We start from the raw sequence: 17,878 nt of genomic DNA, 5'->3' as shown, positions 1-17,878 counted from the left end.
AACCATCAAGAAGTAGAGGGAAGATGGGGCGCAGTGGCTCACCCCTGTCATCCCAGCCCTTTGGGAGACCAAGGTGGGAAGACTGCTTGAGGTCAGGAGTTCAAGACCTGCCTGGGCAACACAGTGAGAGCCCGTCTCTACAAAAAACAAACAAAATAACACATGGACACAGAAAGGGGAGTACTAAACACTGGGGTCTATTGGGGGGAAAAGGGGAGGGCCAGTGGGAGGGGGAGGTGGGGAGGGATAGCCTGGGGAGAAATTCCAAATGTGGGTGAAGGGGAGAAGAAAAGCAAAGCACACTGCCATGTGTGTACCTACGCAACTGTCTTGCATGCTCTGCTCATGTACCCCAAAACCTATAATCCAAGAAAAAATTAAAAAAAAATAAAATAAAATAAAATAAAATTTAAGGCCAGATGTGGTGGCTCATGTCTGTAATCCTAACACTTTGGGAGGCCGAGGTGGGTGGATCATGAGGTGAGAAGTTCGAGACGAGCCTGGCCAACATGGTGAAACCTTGTCTCTACTAAAAATACAAAATTAGGCCGGGCGCAGTGGCTCAAGCCTGTAATCCCAGCACTTTGGGAGGCCAAGCCGGGTGGATCACAAGGTCAAGAGATCGAGACCATCCTGGTCAACATGGTGAAACCCCGTCTCTACTAAAAATATAAATAATTAGCTGGGCATGGTGGCGTGTGCCTGTAATCCCAGCTACTCAGGAGGCTGAGGCAGAAGAATTGCCTGAACCCAGGAGGCGAAGGTTGCTGGTGAGCCGAGATCGCGCCATTGCACTCCAGCCTGGGTAACAGGAGCAAAACTCCGTCTTAAAAAAATAATAATAATACAAAAATTAGTCACCCATCACGTGGGGCACCTGTGATCCCAGCTATTTGGGAGGCTGAGGCAGGAGAGTTGCTTGAACTGGGAAGGTGGAGGTTACAGTAAGCCAAGGTCACAGGCTACTGCCCTCCATCCTGGGCAACAGAGCGAGACTTTGTCTTAAAAAAAAAAAAAAAAGTGTATGTCTAAACAACAGGCAGGGTGACTCACACCTGTAATCTCAACACTTGGGAGGCTGAGGCGGGTGGATCACTTTGGCTAGCCACCAAACTGGCCAAACTGGTGAAACCCCATCTTTAGTAAAAATATAAAAACTAGCCAGGCATGGAAGCACACACCTGTAATCCCAGCTACTCAGGAGGCTAAGGCAGGGGAATCTCTTGAACCCAGAAGGCAGAGGTTGCAGGGAGCTAAGATTGCGCCACTGCACTCCAGTCTGGGCGACAGAGCGAGACTCCATCTCAAAAGAAAAAAAAAGTGCAACGATTGCTGTGTCTCACCAATGAATGAGGTCATGCTGTGAATTCCCTTTGCAGGGACTGGCCTGACCGACAGGCAGTTCCCTAAGTAAATGCACGTTTATCTCATTATCTTTTTTGAAGCATTAACATAGTTTTAATAAATATTTTTGGTTGCAAAACTGACTCATATTTATATAATGAAACAAAGAATTTTGAATATGAAAAACACTAATTAAAATCTGTGTATTCAGTAGTCCTAATGTCACCTTCTCCAAATTCTGAAATGCAGCTCATCATGTATTTATTTATTTTTGAGACAGAGTCTCGCTCCGTCGCCAGGCTGGAGTCCAGTGCTGCGATCTCAGCTGGCTGCAACCTCTACCTCTAGGCTTTAAGCGATTCTCCTGCCTCTGCCTCCTGAGTAGCTGGGATTACAGGCACCTACTACCATGTCTGGCTAATTTTTTTGTATTTTTAGTAGAGATGGGGTTTTACCTTATTGGTCAGGTTGATCTCAAACGCTTGACCTCAAGTGATCTACCCACCTTGGCCTCCCAACGTTCAGTGTGTCAGGCCTACAGCTCATTATTAATTCATTCTCATTTATAAATAAATCTCATTGTATTTATTTCAGTAGGTTTGCAAAAAACAAAACCAGCCTGTTTAAACATAAAAATAAAAAGGAGAGGGCCAGGCGCGGTGGCTCATGCCTGTAATCCCAGCACTTTGGGAGGCCGAGGCGGGTGGATCACGAGGTCAAGAGATCGAGACCATCCTGGTCAACATGGTGAAACCCTGTCTTTACTAAAAATACAAAATTAGCTGGGCATGGTGATACATGCCTGTAATCCCAGCTACTCAGGAGGCTGAGGCAGGAGAATCGCTTGAACCTGGGAGGCGGAGGTTGTGGTGAGCCGAGATCACGCCACTGCACTCCAGCCTGAGCAACAAGAGCAAAACTCCGTCTCAAAAAAATAAAGAGGAGAAATTTGGACACAGAAACAGACACACACCCACAGGGACAACATCACGTGAAGATGAAGGGGGAGACTGAAGCAATGTGGCTACAAGCCAAGGAGTGTCAAAGACTGCCAGCAAAGCAAACTGCCAGCAGTCTGTCTGGAACAGATGATCCCTGGGAAGCTAACCCCGTCCTTGATCTTGGACTTCCAGCCTCCAGAAACAGAAGAGAATACATTTCTGTTGACTAACCCCTCAGCCCCACGGTTTACGGCATTCCTACAGCTGCCCTAACGAACTCATATACCCCAACTTATTTACTTATTTTTTGAGATGGAGTCTCACTCCGTCACCGGGGCTGGAGTGCAGTAGCACGATCTTGACTCGCTACAACCTCTGCCTCTCGGGTTCAAGCAATTCTCCTGCCTCAGCCTCTCAAGTAGCTGGGACTACAGGCACACACCACCATACCCAGCTAATTTTTATATTTTTAGTAGAGATGGGGTTTCACCATATTGGTCAGGCTGATCTTGAACTCCTGACCTCATCCTCCCACCTCAGCCTTCTAAAGTGCTGGGATTACTGGCATGAGCCACCGAGCCTGGCCTATTTATTTTTGAGACCCAGTCTTGCTCTGTCACCCGGACTAGAGTTCAGTGGTGTGCTCTTGGCTCACTGCAAACTCCACCTCTTGGATTCAAGTGATTCTTCTGCCTCAGTCTCCCGAGTAGCTGGGATTACAGGTGCCCACCACCAAGCCTGGCCAATTTTTGTATTTTTAGTAGAGACAGGGTTTCTTGAACTCCTGTACTACAGTGATATGCCCACCTTGGCCTCTTAAAATGCTGGGAATCCAGGCATGAGCCTGGCCTGTTTTTTGTAGAGATGAGGTCTTGCTATGTTGCCCAGGCTGGACTCAGACTCCTGGCCGCAGCCTTCCAAGTAACTGGGACTGTAGGTGCGTGCCACCATGCCCAACTATGCCAATTATTTTAAAGCACATCCTAGACTGTATCATCTCTTTTTCTTTCTTTCTTTTTTTTTTTTTTTTTTAAGACAGGGCCTTGATTACCCAGGCTGGATTGCAGTGGTGCAATCTCAGCTCACTGCAGCCTCCACCCGCAGGGTTCAAGCAATCCTCCCACTTCAGCCTCCAGAGTAGCTGGGATCACAGGTGCACCACCATGCCTGGCTAATTATTCTATTTTTAGTAGAGATGGGGTCTCATTATGTTGCCCAGGCTGGTCTCAAACTCCTGTGCTCAAGCGATCCTCCTGCCTCGGCCTTCCAAAGTGTTGGGATTATAAGCATGAGCCAGCAGGCCCAGCTATATAATTTTTTCTGAAGCCTGTGAAATCCTCAGTCTGGCTGAAGGACTCCAGCGTGGAGGAATACGTTCTGACCCATTTCTTTTGAAAATCCATCTGGGCAGCAGTTGGTCTCACCATGTTTCCTGACAGGTAAGACACAGACTGATACACGTTTATACTCCTGGCTGCAACTCTCCAGGCTGGGCCAGGCACTGTCAGGCCAACAGCTGGGTGTGATTCTAGGCATCGGTGCCCCCACAGGACTGGCAAGAGGAACGGTGGCGAGGTGGCATTTTCTGCAGAGCGCTGGCACGCCTGTAACTGGTTTTAATAGCTTTTTCTTTTTCACTTTGTCAAATCTGCTGCTTCCAGGATCCAAGTCTGTCCTCTGAGGATGTTTGGAGCATGTGTTGCAATCTCTGAAGGCGATCCCAAGAGGGGCATTCCAGAGGTGTTTTCAGCTAGGGTTGGCCCAGCAGGTGGGGATGGCTGTGTGACTTCTTAGCCTGGCCAGGTCCACACACGCAGAAAGCAGTCCTGATTGACCCTCCTCCCTTCTTCCTTTCCTTTCCTGATCTTCAAACTCCTTTTCATTCTGTTTCTCCTTCCTTCCTTTCCTCTCTTTTTCTTTCTCCCTCCCTCCCTCTTTTCTCTTTCCTTCTTTCTTTCTCTTATCTCTTTTCTTTTGGCCAGAGTCACTGCAACCCAAGTTCCAGTGATTCTTCTGCCTCAGCTTCCTGAGTAGCTGGGATTACAGGTGCCCGTGACCACTCCTGGCTTGGCCAGGCTGGTCTCAAACTTCTGATCTCTGGTGATCTACCTGCCTTGACCTCCCAAAGTCCTGGGATTACAGGCGTGAGCCACTATGCCCGGCTGGTTGACTTTAAATAAATCAATCGCACTGTCTTATAGTCTGCTATGGCTATTAAGAACAATTAACTTGGCAGGCAAACCACCTCAGCAAACTCAAGAATTGGGATACTGGGTTTTTGTTTTTAAGACAGTGTTGCCGGGCGCGGTGGCTCACGCCTGTAATCCCAGCACTTTGGGAGGCCGAGGGGGGTGGATCACGAGGTCAACAGATCGAGACCATCCTGGTTGACATGGTAAAACCCTGTCTCTACTAAAAATAAAAAAAATTCGCTGGGCATGGTGGCGCGTGCCTGTAATCCCAGCTACTCAGGAGGCTGAGGCAGGAGAATTGCCTGATCCCAGAAGGCGGAGGTTGCGGTGAGCTGAGATCACGCCATTGCAGTCCAGTCTGGGTAACAAGAGCGAAACTCCGTCTCAAAAAAAAAAAAAAAAAAAAAAAAAGTATCTCACTCTGTCAGCCAGGCCAGAGTGTAGTGGCTCAATCTCAGCTCACTGCAACCTCTGCTTCCTCGGTTCAGGTAATCCACCTCAGCCTCCCAAGTAGCTGGAACCTCAGATGGGCACCACCACGTCCAGCAAATTTTTGTATTTTTTGCAGACGGGGTTTTGCCATGTTGCCCAGGATGGTCTCGAACCCCTAGGCTCAAGCCATCCTCCCACCTTGACCTCCAAAGCGCTAGGGCTACAGGTGAGAGTCACCATGCCCAGGTGTTTTTCTTCTTTCCCAGGTGTTTTTAAGCAGGTGCTTATCTGCTCACTTCCAGCAAGACATTTACTTTTCTGACTGTGCTTACAGGAAGTCACTGCGATGAAGTCAGGTTTGCACATGACATCTACTTGTACAATCACGCAGGCACTCTCAGGCTTCATTAAGTACAGTCGAAGACAGGACTGCAAACCCTCTCAGGGACTGGAACGCCCGGCGGCGGTGCTCAGGAGGCGGACCTGCCAGGAGTCAGCTCCTAGGAAGTACGGCACCCACGCACCTCTGAGATCCTGGAGTCTGACTCACCAGCTAGGTGAATTCTTGTAATTTCCACAAATAGCACTGGGGTTCCCTTAAACCAGATCCCCAGTGGTGCCCAGAACCCGGGAGGGAACCCAATGTGCCCAATGCCACAATTATTAGAAATGACACTGTCTGTTTATCCTCCTTTATTTAAAAATACAACTTATTTTAAAAACAAAGAAAATGGAGGTAGGAGCCCGTCTGGGCTCTCCGTGGAGTTGCCCCTTCCCAATGGTGATGGCCACTCCACATGGCCTCAGCTTCCTCCCTGGGATGGGGGGGTCTGGGTGGCACCTCCTTCGAAGAGTGGGCATGGGTATGAGGCTCCCAAGTCGGCCAGGGGCTTGGCCTGGCTCAGAACAGGCGCTTCACATCAACGGTGGTGTGGGGAGGCCCTGGGCCCTGGGTGGCTTGGGGTGGGGGTCAGGGAAAGTCGCTGTAGGGCAGGCTGAGGGGGTAGAGCAGCCTGTAGCGCACGTCCTGCCAGAGCAGCTTGTCCTCCAGGAAGGCGATGGTGGGCAGCGTCAGGACCAGGGTCTGGTGCTTGAGCATGCTGTACACGTTTAGGCCTGGGGGTTTGGGGGATGATCAGGACGGGACTTCCTGTCCCACCCGACCCACATCAGAGTCCCTCCGCGCTTACAGAGACCCTCATTGTGCTCTAGTGTGATTTGTGAGCCCAGCAGCCCAGGCCAGACCCCACCTGGTCACTTGTTGCCTCTAAGCCTCTGGCCAAGGAGCTGTTCTCAGCTCATCACCTGCTGACCGAGAGCCCCCCAAGTGCAAGGCTCAGCCTATGCCTGGGCGGAACTCCTGGCTCCCATTCTCAGAGGGGAGACCCAGGGCAAATGATGGGAGGGCAGGGAGGTGATGGGGCTGGTCATGCAGCACCTGGCATGCCACCCTGAGGACTTGAGCCTTCATCTTGAGGGAGGTGGGAGCCAGTGAGGGCTGGGGACAGGACCTGACTCAGGCTCACAGGCGCCATCTGGTGGCTATGGAGGGAACAGACTGTGGCGTTGGCAGAGGTGACCTTGGAGCTTTTTTGGGGGGAACTGAGTCTCGCTGTCACCTGGCTTGAGTGCAGTGGCACGATCTCCGCTCACTGCAACCTCTGACTCCCCTGCCTCAGCCCCACCCCCGAGCAGCTGGGACTATAGGCACATGCCACCACACCCAGCTAATTTTTTGTATTTTTAGTAGAGACAGGGTTTCACCCTGTTGGCCAGGATGGTCTCAATCTCTTGACCTCGTGATCCGCCCGCCTCAGCCTCCCAAAGTGCTGGGATTACAGGTGTGAGCCACCGTGCCCGATCTCTCTTTTATTTTTTTGAGACAGAATCTTGCTCTTTCCCCTAGGTTTGGGTGCAGTGGTGCGATCATGACTCACTGCAGTCTTTGGCCCCCTGAGCTCAAGGTATCCACTTGCCTCAGCCCTCTGAGTAGCTGGGACTACAGGTGCACACCACGCCTGGCTCGTTTTTTGATTTTTAGTACAGATGGGAGCCTCACTATATTGCCCAGACTGGCCTCAAACTCTAGGCCTCAAGCACATCTCCTGCCTTGGCCTCCCAAAGCACTGGGATTGCAGACATGAGCCACCACACCCAGCCAAGCACTTCTTTAGGAAAGGTTATTGCTTTGGGCAAGCGGAGGGCTGGGTCCAGGACACTGCCCAAGGCCAGAGACCAGATGCAGGATTTGAACTGCCCTGTGATTCTAACAGCAGAGCCTGCTCATGCACGCTCTGGGGGCCTGGGAGGTGGGCTGGGCTCTTTGCTCACCAACAGCTGGGATCAGGGTGAAGGTCTTGAGCCTAGAGGCGGCTTCCACGATGCTCTGTGGCATCTCCTCGTGTGTCCTATAAGAGAGAACGGGGAGTGGGGCTTGAACCCTCATAGTATGGAGCTCAGGGCCCCCTGCCCCTGCTCTGCCCTGTGCCCTCACAAGTTCACGAGGAGCACGGAGTCCCCCCAGCGGCGGTAGCGGGCCAGGTCTGTCAGGTACTGGGGGTCTGGGGTCGGCAGCTCTAAGGAGTCCACAATGTGCAGGTCGTCCTGGCGGGAGGAAAGGATGATGTGAGCTCTGGGTCCGGAGCAGCCCCACCTCCAGCAGCCATCTGGGTCCCCATGGCTGTACCTGGGCCAGCTTGACGGTCAGTGCCACTTTGAGGCCCAGGGCCCGCACCTTCATAGGCAGCATGTAGTAGTAACTCGTGGGGCCCCGGGGGCCGTGGGCAACGCCTCCTGCAGGGACAAAGGCATGTGAGCAGGTGGGCGCCACTGCAGAGCTTGGAGGTCAGCAGTCTGCTGCAGTGACGGGTATGGGGTGACAGGACAGAGGGGGTGCTGCCAGGAACAAGACAGAGAGGGCAGGGCCTCAGAGGATGCTGGATCAGGGACAGCTTGGAACCAGTGACTTTGCTTCACTTGGCTTGTTTCCCCAGCTGTCACACTCTGAGACAGGGCTGGCCACGGTGACTCACACCGCACGTTGGGAGGCTGAGGCTGGAGGATCACTTGAGCCCAGGAGCTCAAGGCTGCAGTGAGCTATGACTGGGCCACTGTACTACAGCCTAAGCAACAGCGAGACACTGTCTCAAAAGCAAACAATCACAAAACAAACCACCTTGAGAGCAGACAGTTCTGCCTCATAGGACACCATGAGTTATGGTGTGGATTCCGTAGAGTGGCGTGGAGTGTGAGCTTAAGCACAGCTGTTCATGCTGAAATTATCAGGAGGTTCTAACTTTCAGGTCTAGAGAGACAGGCAGGCATCAGGCACACACTCCAATGGAGTAAGCAGTGTGATTTGGGAGCAACGGCACTTGGGAGATGCCCTAGCAAGCCCCTCATGTTGGTGTCTGCCCTCACCTGGGCCTTCGAAATGCAACAGAGAAGACAATGGACATGGTCACTGCCCTCACGCCATTCACATTCCGGTAAGGTCAGAAAACAGGCTCAACTGCAGAGGGAATCAGGATAGCTTGAGGGGATGCAGAGGCAAAGGAGGTCAAGGAGGGCTGCTTGGAGGAGGTGTGGCTTAGAACCCTGAAAGGTGAGGAGAGCTGGCAGGGTAAACAGCTGACAGGGCGGCTGGCACCACCCTGAGTCATCTTGTTAGCATCCAAGAAAATAAGAGGTTAAAAACAAGGCCGGGTGCGGTGGCTCACACCTGTAATCCTAGCACTTTGGGAGGCCGAGGTGGGTGGATCACCTGAGGTCAGGAGTTCAAGACCAGCCTGGCCATTATGGTGAAACCCCATCTTTAAAAAAAAAAAAAAAAAAAAAAAAAAAAAAAAAAAAAGAGGTTAAAAACAAACCAACAACTACAATAAAAAAAAAAAAAAAGAGCCATCTCTGCCTGGTCAGAGAGGGAACGGAGGGGACGAGGGGGAAAGGTGTGCAGCCACCAGGGCCCTCAATGACAAAGTCAGGAGTTCAGGCTCCACACAAAGGCCGAGGGAGGTGAGAGATTTAGGAAGAACTCTCTGGGTGTGTGGGAAGTGCAGGTCAGGAGAGGGAGACGGGTGGTGGGGTCAAGAGGGGCTGTGGCCATGAGCTGAAGAGAGGGCATTTGAGAGTGAGGAGTGGATGGCTTCCAGGTCCATTTGTGTCCCCCTACGTGGGCCGCCAGGTCTGAGGGCCTCAGTCCCAATGTCACCAACCCAGGTGGACCCATGAAGTGGAAAGAAAAGGGCAGACATGATACCATGTCAGATGTGGGCAGCTGTGTGAACACCCAGGCCCTTCACTGGCCCCCCCACCCCTCCCCATCCCCTCCATCCTGTCTCCAGTTACCTCCTCGCCAGAGCGGAGAACGGATGCTGCCATGCCGGGCCCGCCCACTGCCTTTCTGTGGCCAGGGCTTTCGGCCACCGCCCCGCACCTCGGCCCTCGTCTTGGTCTTGGCATAGCTCTGGAGGCACAAAGTGAGGAGGGGGTCAGGTCCACAAGGCAGGTGTCAGGGAGCCAGGAAGGCCAGTCCTGCCACAGGGGAGGCAGGCAGGGCACACCATGATGAGGGGCTCTCTTGGGCCAAGCACAGAGTGCTTGGCGAGGGTAAAGAAGCCAGAGCTCCTGCCCCATGCCAGCCTCACAAAGGCAGGGGCCCTGCTGCTGGGCACGCAGCGGGTGTTTGGTATTTTTTGAACGATTACTTTTTTTCTTTGAGACAGTCTCACTGTATCACCCAGGTTGGAGTGAAAGTGGCGCAATCTCAGCTCACTGCAACCTCCCATTTCTGGTTCAAGTGATTCTCCTGCCTCAGCCTCCCAAGTAGCTCAGATTACAGGTGTCGGTCACCATGCCCAGCTAATTTTTTTTTAAAGGGAGTCTTGCTCGTCACCCAGGCTGGAGTGCAATGGCATGATCTCGGCTCACTGTAACCTCCGCCTCCCGGGTTCAAGCGATTCTCTTAACTCAGCCTCTCGAGTAGCTGGGATTACAGACACCTGCCATCATGCCCAGCTAATTTTTGTATTTTTTTAGTAGAGACGGGGTTTCATCATGTTGGCCAGGCTGGTCTCGAATGCTTGACCTCATGTTCTGCCCACCTTGGCCACCCAAAGTGCTGGGATTACAGGCATGAGCCACCACACATGGCCTAATGCTTTTATTTATTTATTTATTATTTATTTATTTATTTAGAGAGAGAGAGAGAGAAAGAGAGAGAGAGAGAGACGGAGTTTCGCTCTTGTTACCCAGGCTGGAGTGCAATGGCGCCATCTCGGCTCACCGCAACCTCCGCCTCCTGGGTTCAGGCAATTCTCCTGCCTCAGCCTCCTGAGTAGCTGGGATTACAGGCACGCGCCACCATGCCCAGCTAATTTTTTTGTATTTTTAGTAGAGACGGGGTTTCACCATGTTGACCAGGATGGTATCGATCTGCTGACCTCGTGATCCACCCGTCTCGGCCTCCCAAAGTGCTGGGATTACAGGCTTGAGCCACTGTGCCTGGACATGTTTTTATTTATTTATATATATTTTTTGAGACAGTTTCGCTCTGTCACCAGGCTGGAGTGCAGTGACACAATCTCAGCTCACTACAACCTCCGCCTCCTGGGTTCAAGCAATTGTCCTGTCTCAGTCTCCAGAGTAGCCGGGACTACAGGCACCCGTCACCATATCCGGCTAATTTTTGTATTTCTGGTAGAGACAGGGTTTCACCATATTGGTCAGGCTGGTCTTGAGCTGCTGACCTTTTGATTCGCCAACCTTGGCCTCCCAAAGTGCTGGGATTACAGGTGTGAGCCACTGTGCCTGGCCTATTTTTTGGACAATTTTAATGTGGCTATTAACTGCCCATTTCCCATGGTGGGAAATGACGTGAACTGGAAGAATCCAGGAAGAGGAGCGGGCAAGGAGATCAAGAAGGGCTCTGAATAGCAGACTGACGATTTTATTCCTAGGGTGATCGGGAGCCAGGGAGGGCATGAGCAGGAGGAGTACTGGCTAGACCACTATGGTGGGCGGATGAGACCCCGACTGGTAATGGATTCTTCAGTGTTCTTAGCATAAAACCCAGACTCCTCCCCACTGCTCCCATTGGCCTCTATAGCAACACTGGGCTCGTTATGGTCCCTGCCACAGGGCCTTTGCACACACCATTCCTGTTATCTCCACCCCAGCTCCGCTGTGTCCTAGATCTCGTTACCTTCTACAGTAGACCTGAGGTTAAACGTCCCATTCTCTGGGACAACTGCTTATAATTACACATTTATGGCCAGGCACGGTGGCTCATGCCTGTAATCCCAGCACTTAGAAGGCCGAGGTGGGTGGATCACGAGGTCAGGAGTTCAAGACCAGCCTGGCCAACATAGTGAAACCCCATTTCTACTAAAAAACTACAAAACTTAGCCGGCTGTGGTGGCACATGCCTGTAATCCCAGCTACTTGGGAGGCTGAGGCAGGAGAATTGCTTGAACTGGGAGGTGGAGGTTGCGGTGAGCCAAGATTGGCCCCACTGCACTCCAACCTGGACAAGAGGAAAACTCTGTCTCCAAAAATAATAAAAAATAATAATAATTACACATTTATAGGCATGACTATCTGACTTGCCTTCACTTCTCCCATGAGACTGTGACCTTCATCAGAATAGGACTTTGCCCATCTTTTTTGGTGGTGGTGGGGGGGCGTGGAAAGGGAAGGGGCAGAAATTGGGTCTTGCTGTTTCCCAGGCTGGTCGTGAACTCTTGGCCCTAAGAAACCTACACACCTCGGCCTCCCAGTGCTGGGATTATGGGCCCGAGCCACTGCACCTGGCCTGACTTTGCCTATTTTGTCCACTGCTATATCCTCTCAACCACCACAATGCCCACATCAGTGAGTGATCAGAAAATAACTGAAAATGAGCCAGGCGCAGTGACTCACGCCTGTAATCCCAGCACTTTAGGAGGCCAAGGCAGGTGGATCACTTCAAGTCAGGAGTTTGAGACCACCCTGGCCAACATGGTTAAACTCCATCTCTACTAAAAATACAAAAATTAGTTGGGTGGTGGCGCATGCCTGTAGTCCTAGCTACTCAGGAGGCAGGGGCAGGAGAATCGCCGGGACGTGGAGGTTGCAGTGAACCAAGATTGCGCCACTGCACTCCAGCCTGGGGGACAGAGTGAGACTCCTTCTCCATCTCAAAAAAAAAGAAAACTAAAAAATGGACTCATTGGTGAATGGTTCAGGAGACAGATAAGGCCCCAGCTGAGCAGTCCAAAGAAAACCCAGCCATGGGCTTCCTCTGGCCCCCGCCCCCAACCTCCCCAGGAAGCTCCTTCGCTCCACCTTGTTCCATTAGGCACTCACAATTCTCTTGAAGTTCTTCTGCCATATGGCAACCTGGTGCAGGATATCCAGCCTGGGGGGAGAAGGCACACATGAGAAGCCCATCTCTACTTCAAACGCTCCCACCCTACTACAGGGAAACCCAGGATTCTCCCTTCCACCTCTGGGGCCCTGTGTGATTTGCTGTTCCCTCTGCCTGAAACAGTCTTCTCCTGGATGGGGACTTCCTTCTCAGCCTACAAGTGTCAGCTCCAATAACTGCGGAAAGGAGCTCCTAGCTAACAAGAGACACACTGGCCAGGTGTGGTGGCTCACGCCTGTAATCCTAACACTTTGGGAGGCCAAGGTAGGGGGATCACTTGAGGCCAGGAGTTTAAGACAAGCCGAGCAACATAAGGGAACCCTGTCTCTACAAAAAATACAAAAATTAGCTCCGTGTGGTGGTACATGTCTGTCATTCTAGCTACTCAGGAAGCTGAGGCATAAGAATTGCTAGAACCCGGGAGGCAGAGGTTGAAGTGCGCCAAGCTTGTGCCATTGCACTCTAGCCTGAGCGACAGATCAAAACTTTATCTCAAAAAAAAAAAAAAAAAAGCTGGCTGGACACAAAAATTAGCTGGGCATGGTGGTGTGCACTTGCAATCCCAGCTACTCGGAAGGCTGAGGCAGGAGAATTGCTTGAACCCAGGAGGTGGAGGTTGCAGTGAGCCGAGATCATGCCATTGCACTCCAGTCTGGGTAACAACAGCGAAACTCTGTCTCAAAAAAAAAAAAAAAAAAAAGCCACCCCTTCTTCCTTGTTTTTTCTACCATTATTTTTTTCCTGCTATTACAGTTCAGTTATTGCCACCTTCTTCGGGAACTGGTTTGCCTCTCTAGTTCTGTACCACTCCATACAGTCACGGACTCAACACCTGCAACATGGCCAGTGCCCATACTTAAATGTGATTTCAATATAGTTTTAAATACAGGTTAATACGTTCTTGAAATGAATTTCACCTATTTTTTCTTTTTGAGACAAGTCTTGCTGTGTTGCCCAGACTGGAGTGCAGTGGCGGGATCTCGGCTCACTGCAACCTCCGACTCCTGGGTCCAAGCAGATTCTCCTGCCTCAGCCTCCCAAGCAGCTGGGACTACAGGCGCCCACCACCACACCCAGCTAATTTTTGTATTTTTAGAAGAGACAGGGTTTCTTCACTATGTTGGCCAGGCTGGTCTTGAACTCCTGGCCTTGTGATCCACCTGACTCGGCCTCCCAAAGTGCTGGGTACAGGCTTTAGCCACCACGCCCAGCCTCCTTTTTTTCTTTTTTGAGATGGAGTGTCGCTCTGTTGCTCAGGCTGGAGTGTGGTGGTACAATCTTGGCTCACTGTAAACTTTGCCTCCTGGGTTCAAGCAATTCTCATGCCTCGGCCTCCTGAGTAGCTGGAATTATAGGCGCGCCACCATGCCTGGCTAATTTTTGTATTTTTAGTAGAGACAGGATTTTGCCATGTTGGCCGGGCTGGTCTTGACCTCAAGTGATCCACCCATCTCAGCCTCCCAAAGTGCTGGAATTACAGGTATGAGCTACTGCACCCTGACTTTTTTTTTTTTTTTTTTTTAAAATGGAGTCTGGCTCTGTCACCCAGGCTGCAGTACAGTAGTGCAATCATAGCTCATTGCAGCCTCCAACTCCTGGGTTCAAGCGATCCTCTTGCCTCAGCCTCCTAAACAGCTGGGACTACAGATGTGAGACATCAGGCTCAACCTAATAACACATTATTTGCCAGAAACAGCGTGCACAAGTCAGGACACTGAGACTTGGCCTGCATAGTTTGAGATCCTGTTGATCACTTACAAAGAATGTTACCTTTGGAGGAAGTTACATGAGTTCCTCCATTTATCTACAAAATATGGATAACGCAGCCGGGAGCAGTGGTTCATGCCTGTAACCCCAGCACTTTGGGAGGTCAAGGTGGGTAGATCGCTTGAAGTCAGGAGTTCAAGCCAGCCTGGCCAACATGGTGGCAAAATCCTGTCTCCAGTAAAAACAAAAATCAGCTAGGTGTGGTGGTACACCCTGTAATCCCAGCAACTCAGGAGGATGAGGCAGGAGAATCATTTTAACCTGAGAGGCAGAAGTTGCAGTGAGCCCAGATGGTGTCATTGCACTCCATCCTGGGTGACAGAGCCAGACTCCATCTCAAAAAAAAAAAAAAAAAGGTAACCCTACATTTCTTTCTTTCTTTTTTTTGAGACGGTGTTTTGCTGTTGTTACCCAGATTGGAGTGCAATGGCACGATCTTGGCTCACCGCAACCTCCGCCTTCTGGGTTCAAGCAATTCTCCTGCCTCAGCCTCCCAAGTAGCTGGGACTACAGGCACGCTTTGTATTTTTAGTAGAGACGGGGTTTCATCTTGTTGACCAGGATGGTCTCGATCTCTTGACCTCGTGATCCACCCGCCTCGGCCTCCCAAAGTGCTGGGATTATAGCTGGCCTTTTTTTTTTTTTTTTGAGATAGAGCCTCACTCTATTGCCCAGGCTGGAGTGCAGTGGTGCGATCTGGGCTCACTGCAACCTCTACCTCCCAAGTGCAAGCGATTCTCATGCCTCAGGCTCCCAAGTAGCTGGACTACAGGCTTGCACCACCACGCCTGGCTAATTTTTGTATTTTTAGTAGAGACGGGGTTTCACCATGTTGACCAGGATGGTCTCGATCTCTTGACCTCGTGATCCACCCGCCTCGGCCTCCCAAAGTGCTGGGATTACAGATGGGAGCCACAGCACGCAGCCCCTACATTTTCTTAGAGATGTTATGAACAGTCAGTTAACTAAAATACAAACAGCCTCTTCCAGGCACCTAGGAATAGTTTAGTGCTCTTATTTGCAAAAAGCAGTTAACAAATGATTATGAACTTTTCTATAGAACTTATAATGGCCAGAATCAAGTCATTTACTCACCACAGCAACCTCCTGAGCGCTGACAAAATAGAACACTGAGGCACAAGAGGGGAAGACAGGATTTGAACCTAATCAGTAGGGCTCCAGAGTTCTGTCTCCCTAACACCTAGAAAATGCCACTTCTCAGACTTCAATCACACAGCGTTACATCAGAGGAAACTATCATGATCCCCCTTAGACAAATGGAGAAACGGGGGCTGTAGAAATTGAGCACTTTCCCAAAGGCACAAGCCCAAAGTCATCTGACTCCTGAACTCCCGCTCTTCATCCCTCTGCCACTCAGTTCAGCATTACAGCCCCGGCTCACCTGGGCGCGGTGGCGAAAACATCAGGGTGCAGGTCGGCCAGGCCCACGTGCTCCTGCTCGAAGCCCCGCAGGGACTCGACCCAGGCCTGTACCGGGCGTCGAAAAGGGGGTACCGGGAACTCGACTTTGCGCAGCACCGGCTCCGGGAGACCTGGAGCGATTGCGGGGATGAGGGGTTAGGGTCAAGGGGCAGACCTCATTGTCGCCGCCCCTCCTGGGGCGACCCCGGCTGCCTCACCCTCGCTCGCCACTTGCTCCGGCTTCTCGGTCGGAGGCGCTGCCTCTTCCGCCAGTGAACTCAGGGCCTGCAAGGGGTGGGCGAAAGTGAGAGACGACCCCTGGACACCCCCACATTTCATCCTTCGACCACGCCTCCAGCCCCTGGCCTCACCCGGCAGCTCGTAGGGCGAAACCAGACCCGCACCCCAGCCCGGACCAACTGCAGCATCGCCGCGAAGCCTCCCACGCCACGGGAGGTCAAGGCCACTGGAATCGCGCGCGGCGCCGCCAGATGACGTCACGCACGCGACGCCACTCGACCCGCTGCGACTCCACGCTGGAAAGCGAGGTGTGCAAAACTGGATGGGGGGGTCCGACCCAGCGTGCCCCAACTTCCGCCCCAGGACTATTCCCCAGACCCCAATTTTCACTCCTGGCTTAAGGACCCTCTGCAACACTGGGTAACGCGACCTCACAGCAAGAAGCTCCAGCTTCCGTAGGCCATTCCTACTTGGGTCCAGCCCCCGGCGACCTCAGCCAATGAGACTTCTCCAGCCCAATTGAGCCAGTGAGTGTTAACACTGAAGGAGTGTCCCCGCCCATAATTGGGCAGTTCTGGGGCGAGCAACTAAGGAATACAGCCAATAACGCTGAAGCTTTCGCTGTTGGTCACGCCCAACGGGCCACGCCCTCATTTCTCCCCCGCTCTCGGAGGTGTTTTTTTCTTAATCTAATTATGTGGTTTTGTTTTTTTTATTTGTTTAAAGACAGGGCCTAGTAAGCCTGTCCCACAGAAGCCTTCAGGGTTGGGCCTGCCGGACCATACCTCCCACTTTAGATTCCCCAGGGCAGGGCTATGTCCTCCTGAAATCCCTCTGATTAGGTCTGTGTGTCCCCCACCCGGTAGACCAGGGTCCTGTCCCCGCTCAGACCTTCCAGGGCTCTCCCAGGACAGAACAAAGTGGGACACAGATCCTGGACTTCCTCCCTTGTCATCCCCTAACAAATCCGAACGCTCATTTTCGTTTCTTTATTTTGGTTTTTAGAGATGAGGGCTTGCTTTGTCGCCCAGGCTGGAGTGCAGTGGGCAAGATCATGACTCGTTGCAGCCTCAAGCTCCTGAGCTCAAGGGATCCTCCTGCCTCAGTCTCCTGAGTAGCTGGTAACTACAGGCGTGCACGCTTGGCTGTTTGTATTGTACTTTTTAATTTTGTATTTGTATTTTGAGGAGTCTTGCTCTGTCACCCAGGCCTGAGAGCAGTGGTGCGATCTCGACTCACTGCATCCTCTGCCTCCCGGGTTCAAGCGAGTCTCTGCCTCAGCTTCCCGAGTAGTTGGGATTACAGGCGCCCACCACCAGCTAATTTTTGTATTTTTAGTAGAGACGGGTTTCACCATGTTGGCCAGGCTGGTCTCGAACTCGTGATGTCAGGTAATCCACCTGCCTTGGACTCCCAAAGTGCTGGGATTACAGGCTTGAGCCAGTGCGCCCGGTCTAATTTTTTGTTTTTTGTTTTTGTAGAGACGGAGGCATGTGTCTCCCAGTGTGGCCCAGGCTGGTCTGGAACTTCTGGGCTCCAGTGATTCTCCCCCATTGGCCCCCAAAGTGCTGGGATTACAAGCCGGAGCCACCGTGGCCCACCCATTTTTATGTTCTTTACCATATTCCCGATAGACCCCCAGGGGGCGCCACCAGACCATAGCAGGCTTTCTTACTGGTCCAGGGCTGTCCGCTTGGAGGCCAGTGCATTCTGGACAGAGCACAGTTGCTAACAACGTGGTCTGTGAACCAACCTCGTTTTCCTTCGCTAGAAAAAGGGGAGGTTATGAGATTTCAATGACATATTGGAGGCAAAGCGTGCTATGCTTGGTAAAAGGTGAAAATTCAGTAAATATAATAATTATTATTTTTTGAGAGAGTCTCGCCCTGTTGCCCAGGATGGAGTGCAGTAGCGCATTCTTGGCTCACTGCATCTTCCACCTCCCCGGTTCAAGCGATTTTCCTACCTCAGCCTCCCAAGTAGCTGGATCACAGGCATGTGCCACCACGCCTGACTAATTTTTTGTATTTCTACTACAGACAGGATTTCACCATGTTGGCCAGGCTGGTCTTAAACTCCTGACTTCATGATCCACCCACCTCAGTCTCCCAAAGTGCTGGGATTACAGGTGTGAG

At 51.8% G+C, this 17,878-nt stretch overlaps 1 protein-coding gene across 1 annotated transcript; it reads right to left on the bottom strand.

Annotated features, from left to right (window-relative positions):
• Nucleotides 1-5,587: 5,587 nt before the first annotated feature.
• MRPL4 (mitochondrial ribosomal protein L4) lies at nucleotides 5,588-15,971 on the bottom strand. Its single transcript, XM_003735481.7, has 9 exons — nucleotides 15,875-15,971; nucleotides 15,722-15,788; nucleotides 15,484-15,634; nucleotides 12,254-12,305; nucleotides 9,257-9,374; nucleotides 7,596-7,702; nucleotides 7,404-7,513; nucleotides 7,241-7,317; nucleotides 5,588-6,025 (listed from the first exon to the last, which is right to left on the bottom strand). Exons 1-9 carry the CDS (start codon nucleotides 15,929-15,931, stop codon nucleotides 5,880-5,882), a joined length of 885 nt encoding a protein of 294 aa, XP_003735529.4. The 5' UTR covers nucleotides 15,932-15,971; the 3' UTR covers nucleotides 5,588-5,879.
• Between the last annotated feature and the right edge of the window lie 1,907 nt (nucleotides 15,972-17,878).

Source organism: Callithrix jacchus, chromosome 22 (genome assembly GCF_049354715.1).
Source record: "Callithrix jacchus isolate 240 chromosome 22, calJac240_pri, whole genome shotgun sequence".
In the NCBI taxonomy this organism is placed as follows: Eukaryota; Metazoa; Chordata; class Mammalia; order Primates; family Cebidae; genus Callithrix; species Callithrix jacchus.
Note: the sequence above shows the minus strand (reverse complement) of the source record. Positions and strands in the feature narration are given on the sequence as shown.